The sequence below is a fragment of the Cucurbita moschata genome, unplaced genomic scaffold, assembly GCF_002738365.1.
Source record: "Cucurbita moschata cultivar Rifu unplaced genomic scaffold, Cmos_1.0 Cmo_Scf00005, whole genome shotgun sequence".
NCBI lineage: Eukaryota > Viridiplantae > Streptophyta > Magnoliopsida > Cucurbitales > Cucurbitaceae > Cucurbita > Cucurbita moschata.
In genome coordinates this window covers 4,808,240-4,821,856 of record NW_019268521.1, presented here as the reverse complement: position 1 = coordinate 4,821,856, position 13,617 = coordinate 4,808,240, and the positions used below count along the sequence as shown (strand labels likewise).

The window sequence follows — 13,617 nt, the reverse complement described above, 5'->3', positions numbered from 1 at the left end:
ACGTTCGAGAGTGACTTAATTTGTCTATAAATACATTTGTTAGGTTCAACCATATTCTTCAATTATATGTTTTGTGTCGTCGATAACCTGGTTGTTAATTCGATTTTTTAAATTATTGTTTTACCAAACAAAGTTAAAAGTTTAATAGATCAATTAATTCGTAAGCGTTCGCATATATCAAAGATCTATATTAGATACATAATTAAAAAATGCACTATCCAAGAATGAAGTTAAAAGTTAAATATTTTGTTTACAACCTTCTTATTATATATTCTTGTAATTTAAAATGTATTTTATGTTTCTTAAAGTTGGAATAGTAATTTACTTAAATAGATAAATTAATAGAAAATACACTAAATTTTGTCATTTGAAAATACTGAAATAAATCCAATAAAGAGATAATATTAAAGAAAAACTATGATAAACAATAAATTATCTAATCAAAATTTAAAATTTTTTCGATCCATAATTTTATGCTAACTTTATTTATTTAGAAGCTTAAATTGATTTAATAAATATTATATATATATATATATATATATATATATATATATATATTAGTAGTTTTATTGAAAAATTTATATAGTTTATTATAATAGCTAGAAATCTAGAAGTATTTTCGTAATTTTTACTCTAAATTTTTAATTTCATTAAATTACGCAATTTTGTTGGGTTTTTAGAAATTTGTTTATTTTGTTGGTTAAAATTAATTGGAAAAATTGGCCAAATTTCCAATCATTATATTTTGTGAAATAAAAAATTTCTCCCGTCATTATCATAGTGGGGGCAATTTTGCAAGAACCGAAACTGACACGTAATCTGCGACACGTGTGAATCCATTTTAAGATAGCGGCTTTCGATGTGGCTGACACGTGGCGGTGAAGACGATGCACCGGACATATAAATTGGATTTTTTCACTCACTGTAATGAATTGAAATCCCCTAGGGTTTGTATCTTGAATCCCCTCCCTTTTTCTTCCCTCAAAAGTTTCGACCCTTCCAGATCTCTCTCTCTCGATTCCGTTTTCGTTCCTCTCTCAACTCTCCTTAGCTCATCGTCTTCATCGTCACTCCTCTCTGGATTTTTTTTCTTTCTATCTGGTGACCTTTCACTGCTACTGCGTTCGTCGCGCCGTTTACGGTTTCTGCGGTTCGTGCTGCATCGGATGATTTTTGTATGTATGTTCGCTTCTTGCTTTTTTGAATAGTTTTTTTTTTGTTTGATCTGGATTATGGGGAGGTTTTCGGTTAGGGTTTTAGGTTTTGGATGTTCGTATGCTTTTGGCTGGGTTGTTTCTGGATTGTTTTGATTTTGTTGTGATGATTGTGGGGTTCTTGAGTTTTATGGATTTGTGTCCTCTTGCTGCTTATTTTTTCTTTGTGGATTTTTGTTTTGGAATCGAATTTTTGGGATTTGGTTGTGTCGGATAATTTTTTTTAGGGGCTTGGGGTTTATGTGAGGTAGAATTGATCTATAAATTTTTATTCTGTAAGGTTCATTACTTCCCTAGATATCCGTGCACGTATTCGTTCGGTTGTGTGGAAACTCGCTCGGTCTTGTTACATAGTTTTAAAAGAAAAAGAAAATATTACATACCTGGATTATATATATACTGAAACTGAAGCCCTGTTGTGGTATAAACGTTTTGTGATGTTTTATCGATCCAACATATAATTTTAGTTTATTTGGGATCTTAATGGATGAAGTAGCAGTCTTCTTTTCAAAGTAGTAAGATCTATATGATTTCTTTTGTTCTTATAGGATCTATCAAGCTGATTTGATCATTCTCCTTCCGCATTAAACTCATGCTTATTATTTTATAACAGTAGCCTCTGAGGTTGTCGTGAGTGGTGCCTGAGGCAGTATCATCAATCTCATGGCCTTAATGTCATGCCTTGAGGCTATATTGTCAGAGTCGCATGCCCCAACTTTGTTTTGGAAAATGGAGTTTGATAAACTGTTGGTTTGGAAATTATCAGTGTGCAGAATTATAGATTCAATAAACCACAATCCCGTTTCTGATAGAAGTTATTGGAGTACCGTTATTCCTGATACAATTCTGCAGTTCTTGATATTATTTTGATTCTGAAAGATGTATTTTTGTTCTAAATGCAGATGCTAGAGGTTTTCTTTCCTTAAGGTGATAAAGCATAGCGCATCAACAATATTTGATGTTTGCGTAACTAGTTCAAATTTATTGTTTGTGATGCTGCTGCTGCTGTAGCCTGGTCAACTATCTTTTTTCTGAAGAATTCAATACCAGGAATGCAAAGTAGTCAATTGGACCCTATAGCAAACAAAATGGAATCTTCACTTTCAGAAGCTCAACGAGGGGTTGTAGTTTCTTCCAATGATTCTTCATTGCATCAATATTTAGTACCTAATAGGCAAATGGAACTAATGGGATCAATAGCTGGTGGATCTCTAGCTCAGAGTGGAATGGTATCATGCATGCAAACCGGACATATTGATGTTAAAGCTGGAAATTTTGGACAGCAACAATTTCAATTACCTGGCAATCCATTTGGAGGTACTGGAAGCATGCTGAGAACTGCCGAAGGGGTGCTGTCACTTCCTAAGCGCAAGGCAACGATTGAGCCTTTTAATCCTCTCTCACAGCAGTTTCCATTGCACAATAAGCGAGTTGCATCCATGGAACATCGTCCATGGTTGCAACAAACATCTGGAATAGCCAGAAGGCCTCCTTTACAAATACCAAACAATGCCCCAGCTCCTGTATCAATGCATTCCCCTGCTGGAATTAAGAGAAAGGTACAGCAAATGGAATCACATCCAACTAAAGTTCGACATCAACGTCCCACTACTTCCAAAGGCCAGACTGCTCCATTGGCTCCAACTTCCAAAATTCAAAGTGAGCCGACAGGATCTGTGAGATCAAAGATGAGGGAGTCCTTGACTGCCGCATTAGCCTTGGTTACACAGCAGCAAGATAAGTTACCTAATGGCGAAAAAAGTTCTTTAACTGTGGCTGAAAAGTCTGCAGTTCCAGAGCAGGAAAATTCTGTATTTTCTGGTCCAGCTATTGGTCATGTATCTGATGACTCCAAGAAACTGTTCTCTGAAAAATTAGATTCTGTTGGTCTTGAAGACAATGTAGGAAAGATGTTAGATAAGAGTTCTCTATGTGTAAATGTTAGTGATTTAGAGCCGTTGAGATATGATGGACGGGTGTTTCAACAGAATAATGTTTTGTCGTATGAAGACATTTCTTTTGGGGATAACTTTTTTATTAAAGATGATCTTTTGCAAGAAAATGGTCTCTCTTGGGTACTGGAGGCTGATTTAGGGGTAACCGATAAAAAGGAAATGCGAACTGATGAACTTCAGAAGATGGACGTTGGTGTAGCAAATAAAAACCAGGGAGAAAAACCAGTTCAGACGCCTGAGGCTTTGGCACTTAAAATTGAAGAAGAATTATTTAAATTATTTGGTGGTGTTAATAAAAAGTACAAGGAAAAAGGAAGGTCCCTTTTGTTCAACCTGAAAGACAGAAACAATCCAGAATTGAGGGAAAGGGTTATGAGTGGGGAAATTACCCCCGAAAGATTATGCTCGATGACTGCTGAGGAGCTTGCATCAAAGGAGCTTTCCGAGTGGAGAATGGCGAAAGCTGAAGAACTTGCACAAATGGTAGTTTTACCCGATTCTGAAGTTGATATAAGGCGTTTGGTAAAGAAGACTCATAAAGGTGAGTTCCAAGTAGAAGTTGAACAGTACGATAATGCCTCTGCAGATGTTTCATCTGGGGCTTCTGCATTTTCTCAGAGTCAACGAAATAAGGATGAGACTGACGGTGGGTCTTCTGATGAATCTGAAGCAATTAAGGACGAACAGAATATTCCTGGTCAGAAAAATGGTGCATCTGACAAGGATAATTACACTTTCACAATTCCATCAAATGAAGGGACTGATTTGATGCAAGGACTAATGGTTGATGACGGACTCAAGGATACAGAGTCACTGCCTCCAATCGTCTCCCTAGATGAGTTCATGGAGTCCCTTGATACAGAGCCACCCTTTGATATTTTAGCTGAAGATGCTGGAAAATTGTCGCCTATTTTGGAGAAGGGTGAGCCAGAGCCTAGCTCTCGGTCGAAGGCTGCAGCTCATTCTACGAAAGGTGCAACAGATGTCAGTATAGACAAAAATAAGAACAATGAGGAATCTAATACAAAAGCAGATATTGGCTCATCTTCTGCCGCTCAAGTGGATTTGAAATCTAAGCATAGTAAAGCTGATGTGGATTCTAATGACAATCAAGCTGGTTCTGAAACATCTGATAGGAATGACGGTGCAAAATCTACTAGTGATAGTACTGCAAAATCTGGGACTGAATCCCTGTCTAGCACACTTAAGTTGGAACATCTATGGGATGGCATTCTCCAGTATAATATTTCGACAATGACTCCAGTTGTGGGTACCTACATAAGGTAAGTAATCATATATTTCTGTTGAATTTTATGATGTTACTTGAAATTTATTGCATGTCTCCTCCTTACATTGATCAATTGGCAGCCCAGCATTAGCATGAATCCATAGGCTTTCCATGTTTTTGCATTTTGGGCCTTCTCATTTGACCATTGATATCTTAGGGATTCCTTTTGATTTAGTGAAATGTTTGCCAAGTTGGAGTACTGCTTCTTTGAATGTTAGATAGATAATAGTTGTTTCAGTAAACGAGGATATGGTGTGTTGTGGTTGGTTTCCATGACGGAGGCTTGTTATTTGGTGTTGATTTCTACTGAATTCTGAAAGCTATCTCATGGGTTTTCTGGTCACGAATGTTGAATTCTGTTCATGATGTTCTTGATGCGTTTTTTAAAAATGGCATTGCTTTGGCGCAGTGGTGAAAGGACTTCAGCGAAAGATTGGCCTGGCATTCTTGAGATCAAAGGGAGAGTCAGATTGGATGCGTTTGAGAAGTTCCTTCAAGAGCTTCCATTATCTCGGAGTCGTGCCGTTATGGTATCTATAGTTTATTATTTTTGTTGTACGGAAAATGAAATGCACTTGAAATCCACTCCCCCCGGTGACAGAAAAGAACCAAAACAACAAAAGATGAAAGATCAAATAATAATAATCTTTAAAATTTTCTTTAGTGTTTTCCATTTAAACCTTCTGGCATCCATGCTCGTTATAACAATAGGTTTTTTGCTCTTTCCCCGGATGATTGATTGTATACAAAAATAACAACTCCATTCGTTTTACCTCAATTTGTTATTGTTTTTGTGCGCAAGCATATTGCCTCTCGGATAATCTTTCATGAAAATTTTAAAAACTATGCGATGTCAACCGTTCAAGCATCGTATAGCATTTGTTTTCATAATAAATGTGAAAATCAACTAAAATTGGTTCAACAATGTTAGTGAGTGAAAAAATTAAGACATTGCAATTCCAATACACGATTTAGTTATCAATCGGACGTATCTTTCACTTTCTGTTCGCTATTTCATTAAATTTGCTTTCAAAACAGAGGAATTAGGAGGGTCGTATGTGCAATAACATATTTTGGGTATCATAATAACATTATTGCTGTTGGTTCTGTTCTTCGTTTCTGGGTTTTGTTGGAGTTATTGATTTCAATTTTTCTTGCAGGTTCTTCATTTGGATTTGAAGGAGGGTCGTCCCGAAAGTGAACGAGCAAATCTCCGAGAGGTAATGGATTTGGTTATCCCTTTAAATGTCTTTTCCAGAAAGCTTCTGCGATTCTGCTGCAGTTTTTATAGTTGAATGTTAAAATGTTGCAGGTTGCTGAATCGTATGTTGCGGATGAGCGAGTCGGTATAGCGGAGCCTGGTTCGGGGGTTGAGTTTTACTTTTGCCCCCCACATGGAAGAATTCTTGATATGATTTGCAGGATCCTTCTAAGGGAAAATAATGAGGCACTTAATGCAATTGAAAATGGCCTAATAGGCGTTGTTGTATGGAGAAAAACTCAATTAACGTCTATGTCCCCAAACTCAACGTCACACCACAAACGCAGTTCAAAAAAGCAACATTTTAGTTCTAGAAGACAGCAGGAGACATCGAACTTGAAAGCTAATAATATTTCCCCTAAACAGACTATTCCTCATGGTTATTTTCCTGCTGCCGGTGCTCGTCCTCCGCCTGAGGAGGATGATGCAGATGGTGATGACGATGTTCCTCCCGGGTTCGGTCCTTCAACTGCTCGGGATGATGATGATCTTCCTGAGTTTAATTTCTCTGGTTCTGCAAACCCTCCTGTGTTTTCTTCCCAGACCAACACCCCCACTACCACCCGAGGGCTGCCGAGGCATCCCTCATTCCGCCCAGCTTCTTCCCAATCTGGGTCTCGCCCTGTCGAGCAAATGCGAGAGCTTGTGCAAAAATATGGGCAAAACCTATCTAACAGCCCCTCCACTGGTAACTGGGGAGAAAGGAGCCCCTCCACTGGTAACTGGGGAGAAAGGAGCTTAAGTTCAGTAGCTATGCAGCCATGGAACGATGACGACGACGACATCCCGGAGTGGCAACCACAAGCAGCAGCCTCACAGCAGCTGCCTGTGCGTGGGTTCCATCAGCCGACGCTGAGGGCTCACTACATGGTGAACCAGCAGCAGCAGCAGCAGCTGCTGCAGCCTGTAGGGGCCCCAGCGCCCTTAAGTGTGAGTCAACAAGGGACGTGGTGGGGTCCTCAGCAAGGCCACAACAACAGCAACAATATACAGCCTACAGGGAATTTAGGTGGTAGTCATAGTAGTAGTGGTCAGTTTTATGGGGCTTTTGGGCGATCAGCTCCTTCCAACCCTTCAAATAATAGAGGGTTTTGAATTTTTCCTTTGTTTTTATGTAAAGTTAATTTCTTTGTTCCTTCTCTCTTTTCGTCTCCTTTTCCCTTTTTAGCTTTTGTCTTATTACTTCTGTTGTAATCTTAGCATTTCTCACTTCTTCTCCTCTTTCTGTAAGCTTTTGGGTCGATCCCGAGGCCTTTTAGTTCCACCTTTATAGGTTATTGAAGGAAGAACACACATGGAAACTGAATCTCTGGGTTCATACATATTTACTACAGTCTAAGACAGATCTTTGAAGTACTTTTATTCAATGGATATTCATATTATTTGAAGTATTTGCTTGAAATGCATCAAAATGTTTTTGTAATCTTTAAAAGAAAAATGTTTTTTTCTTTGTACAAATGAAAGAACAATAGGGAAATTGATGACAGAAGGTTACATCTTACAAATATGGGTAAGTTACAAGAGTGGACATCTAAATTTATGAGGGCATACTGTCTCAACAATCCTTTGCCGTTGGTTTTCACCTTTGGTTGATTAAACATCACCAATGCTCTCTTCCTTCATCAGCCTCCCAAAGCACGTTTGAGTCCTGCTCGTTGCTCGTGGGTTAATCTCGTTGGGAACTTTACCTCGAATTTGATCTTCAAATCGCCCCGATTACCTGGCTCTCTTACAATTGGCATCCCCTCTCTGGTGATTGCGAGCTCGTAGCCCGGGCTAACGATGTCTATTACGGGTATTGACAGGTTACGACCATCGAGTGTGGTAAGATTTACAGTGGTTCCACCCAATGCCTCTGCGAGTGTCACCTTATGGTTCATAATGATATCATTACCATCTCGTTTGAAAACATCATGGGGCTTCTCATCAATAACAAACACTAGATCTGCAGGCAGCTGGTTTGGTTGTTCATTGCCTTTGTCTGGGAAGGTGATTTTGGTTCCCTTCTTCCAGCCAGGCTTCACGTCGATGGTCAATATCTCCGTCTCGGGGACCCGTCGTCTGTAACATTTTGATACACAAGATGGAACAGAGTTCATTACAGAAGAACAAGCTATGGAAAATTTAAAGATATCAGAAAATTGAGACTCCAGTTCCAGAATTCTATAAGAAGTCATGCTGACAATTTAAACCTTCTCCTTTTTACCCCAAAAGTGTAAATCTGTAACTACTATGACTACATCTGAAAACCTCACAAGGGAAACAATGTTTTGGAAAATAAACCAACATTTTCATCCTCTACAATTACTGTTAAAAATCACATCCTTCCAAACAACAGAAAATGGTACGATTGTTTTCGTAATAGGAAGTTCTTTAAAATGCGTTTGCTAGAGAAAAGTTTCCACACTCCTACAAAGAATGCTTCTTCCTCTTCTCTAATCTCCAATCGAGGTGGGATCTCACAATCCACCCCCTTCAAGGTCCACTTCCTCTTCTCTAATCTCCAATCGAGGTGGGATCTCACAATCCACCCCCTTCAAGGTCCAGCATCTTCACTGACACTCGTTCCCCTCTTTAATCAATGTTGTTTCTCTCTCCAATCGGTGTGGGATTTCACAATCCACCCCTTAGGGCCACATCGCCCACGTCCGGCTCTGATACCTTTATAAGAGACCAAGCCCACCGCTAGAGAATATTGTCCTCTTTGGGACTTTCCTTTCGAGCTTTCTCACAAGGTTTTTAAAACGCGTTTGCTAGGAATAGGTCTCCACACTCTGATGGACGTGGGACATCACATAAAAAGCAATAAGGTAAAATGGGAAGAAAATTGCATACCCGTTTGCATCAACTACGGTTCTTGAAATCTTCATTTTCCTTGTTGATCCAGAGTACAGCTCCTCAAGAGTGCAGGGCAATTTGCTCTCAACCGGTGGAGGTTTCTTTGGTGTAACATTTTCACTAAATGTTCCGAAGAGGTTTTCACTTCCACCAAATCCCCCAAAAACTCCTCCCTCTGATTGGTACCTCATGGACTTCCCTGGTCCTGATGAACCAAACCCAAAAGGGCTGCTCCCAAAAAATTCTGCAAAAATGTCCTCTGCATTCCTCGGATTAAACCCACTCGACCCGCCACCGCTACCATTTCCAAATGGGAAGCTTCCACTGCTTGGTGGTGGTATATCTTTCAACCCTTCTTCACCATATTGATCATAAATAGCCTTCTTCTGGGGGTCACTCAACACCTGTTTTATAAAACTTATCTGATTATACAAACAGTTTGGACATTCGTTTCTAGTCATTGGCAAAAAGTGAATCAGAAATAAATAATCATCTGGCAAAAGTCTGGTTTCAATCTCAAGACAGAATAACACAGAACCACAAAGCATCATAAATTCTGATTTGGAGCGTTGGAGAGTTCGAAAATGGAAAAGAGACAACTCTAATCCGCCTAAAACAAAACCAACCTTAAGAAAATCATTAAAAAGTTCATCCTCACAAATTTCCAACCATGTTTGTTGGCCATCTAAGCTAAGTTCTATAGATTCTTTCAGCAAGAAAATGAACGTAAGCCCTAATACATTCCCATTCTCACGGCCCAAATGATAAGAAAACAAAATTTTCCTAAAGAATAATATAAACTAAAGAAGAAGAAGATTAAACCATTTTAGGGATTTATTAAACAAGAGATGCAAAATCTTGCCTCATAGGCCTCGGAGATCTGCTTGAACTTGGTTTCGGCTTCTTTCTTGCTGTTTGGGTTTTTATCAGGGTGCCATTTCATGGCCAGCCTTCTATACGCCTTCTTGAGATCGTCGTCATTGGCGTTCCTGTTCACCTTCAATATGTTGTAATAATCTACTCCCATTCTCGATCGATTCCAACAAAAATCAGATCCAATCGCTTAAAATCCCTAGAAATACCCAGATCTTCTAAATGATCTTCAACTCGTACCCGACCCTCTCTTGGCTCATAAACCATACGCCAAATCTTGAAATTGCAAAACACAGACAATTTTTTTGATCGATCCTTCTCTGCGGATCGGAAACACGAAGTCAAGATTCTGGATCCGATGTTTTTTTCAATGAAATTGGACTGAGAAACTTCGAATTATGAAAAAGAAAAGAAAAAAAAAAATGTATACGATCCAGAATTCGTACACAATGGAGAAAGAACTGATGGGTCGATATCGTTGTGATGCACGTAGGTGGAGATCTATATGGATACCGCGTTTGCTGAGTGTTGGGATTTTATAACCGAAACTCGCGGTGAATTTCAAATTCTCGTTTAGATTTTTTTTTTTTTTTTTTTTCCTTTTCTTAATTATTTTATCCCCCTTCCATAATAGGGTTAGGGTTACGCTTCCTCAACTTGCTTCTCAACTTTCCAATTAATTGTCGTAAAAGTTAATATATAACAGTATATTTTAAGTTTTTGATATCATTTGTAGTTTAGTTTTAAGTTTTTAAGTTTCACTCCGCTCTTGACTCCGTTCTTCTCTTAGTTAAGTTTAACCTTAAAAGTCTTATACATAAGTGAAATGTTTAAGTGAAATGTTTGATATAATTCCTTCGATAGATTCTTAAAATTTAAAAATGTCTTATTCTCCAAAGAAGAGAATATCTGCTTGCAGTAGGCTTGAGCTGTTACAAATAATAACAAATGATATCAAAGCAAGTTCGGGCAATATGCCAGTGATGACACTAGGCTCCTAAGGAAGATAGACTGTGAGATCACTCGTTGTTGAACATTCCTTACAAGAGTGTGATAATTTCTTACAAAGGTATGGAAACTTCTTTTAAAACTTCGAGGAGAAGTCCAGAAGAGAACAATATCTACATCTGTGAATGAAAATAGTCGAGATAAGAAGTTGTAGGCACCACCCTACAACACAAAAGAGGTGAAGAAGGGAATATCAATAAGCAAAGCTTGCCCTATTTCGATCTTTTTGATCGGTCAAACCGAAGACACCGACGACGTTGCAAACGAGTTCATGTAAGTACAAGGAACTCGGAACTCGGAACACTATACAATCCTATAACCAGAGAGGATGCCTTATCCTAAAGTAATCTAAGGAAAACCAGGAAAGGAAACAGAAAACCACTTCTCAAAACTAACAGGCACTCCTAGAATCTGGTTGAAGTACTTGCGCCACTGGCTACATTCTTCATTCTGGAAGAAAGTTGATCAGCAGCTGCAAACCCGGATTCCGAGATATCACCGATGTCCAAAGAGTCCGGGAGACTTTCAGGGTCGTATTCAAAATCAGATGGATGTTTGTTCTAAATATCAAATTAAACCAACAAAAGAGTTAGTTAAACATAGATACCATTCACAACATGCATAAGATCATCATACATCATACGTGATACTAATAATGCAAATCACAAGCATAAACAATGTTCGTCAACCAAGTTTGTACGGTAACAACAGTCGAGTGAAACAGCAGTCTAAGATAAAAAGGGCAGACAGAGAAAACCTCAAGTTGGTTCAGCATGTCCATAGCAGCATCCAAGTCAGCGTTATTTGCAAAATAGACATCAGTAAGGGACTGTTCAGATAGTCCAGGGAAACAGATTTGAAGCAATTCCAGTTCCATATTAACTTCTGTATGAAACGTCTCCATTTCAGCGAATTCACTATTGTCTTTTGACAATGATCCATGAAAAGGGTGATTCTTCACAGCAGAAGCAACTGCATCATCAGGTGCCTTTTTACCATTGCGCAAATTTAAACCACACATTTTCTGTTCAGAATTTCCCGGAAGGTTAGCCCCAATATTTTCCCTGGAAGAGCTTTCTGCTATAAAAGCTTTGTTAGCCTCTCTCTTGGAGATTGGAATGTAGGATGTTGCATACGGGTTCAAAGATGATCCGTGCGGCTTCATTGCACCAGATGCAGAAATTATCGCTATCTCGTCCTGTCCTTCCTGTAAAACAATTGTATGAAATGCTAACAGATGCAGAAATGATTCAAAGAAATGATTGAATGCGAGGGAAGAATGAAGAAGTTCAAAACTCATAGCACTTGGTATGAAATGCAACATCAAGTCGGCATAGCCTTCAAGTTCTGCAAGCATTTCGTATAAATAATTCCAAGGAGCAATGAACACTCAGATCAAGAAAACTCAAGACAATTCAACACATTGTACGCTAACAATTTCACAGCAATGAAATTTTTTAGCAATTGGACGCATAATTCGGATGATCAGAAAGAAAATATTAATACATCTATGCGTTCAAACGAACTCCAAGAAAAGCAAAGATCAGACCATGGAAACATGAGAACAATTAAATCTATACAGCAAACCACTTAAAAACGAAGATTTAAAGAAGAAAGTCTACGTATCCAAAGCTAAGATTTACTAAGAATGATTTCATCACTTCACAATTGCAGAAAGAAAATATTGATAACCACATACATTAGAATAACCGGCCATTACTTCTAAACCTAACATTTCTTCGACTGATAATATCGAACCACAGCAAATCAATTGGATAACAGAGCATATATAACAACACCAGTTTCAACGCCACGAGACTTCCTCTATTTCACTTATCAGTCCAAAATTACACGAAAAGAATTCAACACCTAACACGACGATCGGACTTCCAAACAAGAAACTCACCATCGGAGACAAAATCTCGATCTCGCAGGTCGAATTTCAACACCGTAAGAATTTAAGAAACCCTAATCGCTTACCGAATCAACAGAGAAATAGGCACTGATCGGTAAGTTGGAATTGAGATGGAGAAGTAAGATTTGAGTTGTGCTCAGTCTTAGACTTCCTACTTAAGTTTTGACGATTAGAGGATTCCGTTTGGATACACGGATTAGATGCTCCCGGTTGGGATAGCGCAGTTAAAAAAAAATAAAAAAAAAATAGTAAGATTTAGTTTTAAATTATTTTAAACAAAATATCAATCCCTTTGAACTAAAATAATAATAATAATAATAATAAATAATTTTCATTCACTTTTATTTTGACATTAATCGTCTCTACAATTAGTATCTATCATCTGTTAATTGTTGAATTAATGTTGAATTAGTCGATTTCATGATTATAAGTTCATTCCATACTGTGCTAAGACTAGAATAGGGACTTGTAACTTCATTGTGCTACACCAACTAGACTAGGGCTAGGTTATGTACATTATTGTAAGTTCATTAAGTTCACTGACCAGAATAGGGCTAGGTTATATACATTATTGTAAGTTCATTAAGTTCACTAACTAGAATAGGGCTAGAATTATATACATTATTGTAAGTTCATAAGTTCACTGACCAGAACAGGGCTAGAAAGTTCACTGACCAGAACAGGGCTAGAAAGTTCACTGACCAGAATAGGGACCAAAATAGGGCTAGAAAGCTCACGGACCAGAATAGGGCTAGGTCATATACATTCTTGTAAGTTCATAGGACTAGGTTATAAAGTTCACTTACCCAAATAGGGCTAGGTTATATACATTCTTGTAAGTTCATAGGGCTAGGTTATATACATTCTTATAAGTTCATTCCATACCAGTAAAAGTCAATACTATGGGCTTCTATTGAATCGTATCGTCACACTTTTAAGAACCCTTTCGAACTATAGGTTGAAGTCTTTTCTCGAATTAACATCTCTAATAATTGGAACCGGAACCCTTTTGTGAATTAACATCTCGAAAGTCTTTCCTTGAATTAACATCAGTGACGTCACTGAACCCTTTTATAAGGGTGGAAAGGAGTAATTAGCATTTAGTTGGAGACGGAACCCTTCTGTAGGTGTGGAAAGAATGTAAATTAACTTGAATTAACATCTTAGTTGGAGCAATTAACATCTTAGAAAAAAGTTTTGGAGATTAAATTAACATCTTAGTTGTGATCTCCTCTGGTGAGTAAAGATTCATCAGCATTCCACTG

The 13,617-nt window shown here is 38.1% G+C and overlaps 3 protein-coding genes across 5 annotated transcripts; 1 reads left to right on the top strand and 2 right to left on the bottom strand.

The window, feature by feature from the left end:
* Positions 1 to 947: 947 nt before the first annotated feature.
* On the top strand, positions 948 to 7,085 carry LOC111442649 (death-inducer obliterator 1-like). Of its 3 annotated transcripts, XM_023080107.1 has the most exons (6): positions 948 to 1,179; positions 2,117 to 4,452; positions 4,867 to 4,987; positions 5,618 to 5,677; positions 5,770 to 6,406; positions 6,437 to 7,085. In XM_023080107.1, the coding sequence occupies exons 2-6, from the start codon at positions 2,267 to 2,269 to the stop codon at positions 6,811 to 6,813; spliced, it is 3,381 nt and encodes a 1,126-aa protein (XP_022935875.1). In that variant the 5' UTR covers positions 948 to 1,179; positions 2,117 to 2,266; the 3' UTR covers positions 6,814 to 7,085. The 3 variants fall into 3 exon arrangements, with proteins under 3 accessions (XP_022935875.1, XP_022935874.1, XP_022935873.1); XM_023080106.1 differs by having other exon boundaries at positions 948 to 1,175; positions 5,770 to 7,085; XM_023080105.1 differs by having other exon boundaries at positions 5,770 to 7,085.
* On the bottom strand, positions 7,086 to 9,997 carry LOC111442651 (dnaJ homolog subfamily B member 4-like). The gene is made up of 3 exons (XM_023080108.1): positions 9,419 to 9,997; positions 8,554 to 8,960; positions 7,086 to 7,779 (listed from the first exon to the last, which is right to left on the bottom strand). Exons 1-3 carry the CDS (start codon positions 9,581 to 9,583, stop codon positions 7,341 to 7,343), a joined length of 1,011 nt encoding a protein of 336 aa, XP_022935876.1. The 5' UTR covers positions 9,584 to 9,997; the 3' UTR covers positions 7,086 to 7,340.
* A 444-nt stretch (positions 9,998 to 10,441) lies between these two features.
* Positions 10,442 to 12,496, bottom strand: LOC111442652 (polyadenylate-binding protein-interacting protein 5-like). Its single transcript, XM_023080109.1, has 3 exons — positions 12,344 to 12,496; positions 11,195 to 11,644; positions 10,442 to 10,997 (listed from the first exon to the last, which is right to left on the bottom strand). Exons 1-3 carry the CDS (start codon positions 12,344 to 12,346, stop codon positions 10,842 to 10,844), a joined length of 609 nt encoding a protein of 202 aa, XP_022935877.1. The 5' UTR covers positions 12,347 to 12,496; the 3' UTR covers positions 10,442 to 10,841.
* Positions 12,497 to 13,617: the final 1,121 nt, after the last annotated feature.

Coding starts and splice junctions, on each gene's coding strand:
- LOC111442649 (XM_023080106.1), top strand. CDS start 2,267: ATGCAAAGTAGTCAATTGGACCCTATAGCAAACAAAATGGAATCTTCA. Junction 4,453..4,866: donor GTTGTGGGTACCTACATAAG/GTAAGTAATCAT, acceptor GCTTTGGCGCAG/TGGTGAAAGGACTTCAGCGA. Junction 5,678..5,769: donor AACGAGCAAATCTCCGAGAG/GTAATGGATTTG, acceptor AAAATGTTGCAG/GTTGCTGAATCGTATGTTGC.
- LOC111442651 (XM_023080108.1), bottom strand. CDS start 9,583: ATGGGAGTAGATTATTACAACATATTGAAGGTGAACAGGAACGCCAAT. Junction 8,961..9,418: donor AGATCTCCGAGGCCTATGAG/GCAAGATTTTGC, acceptor TTTATAAAACAG/GTGTTGAGTGACCCCCAGAA. Junction 7,780..8,553: donor ACCGTAGTTGATGCAAACGG/GTATGCAATTTT, acceptor AAAATGTTACAG/ACGACGGGTCCCCGAGACGG.
- LOC111442652 (XM_023080109.1), bottom strand. Junction 10,998..11,194: donor ACATGCTGAACCAACTTGAG/GTTTTCTCTGTC, acceptor TTTGATATTTAG/AACAAACATCCATCTGATTT.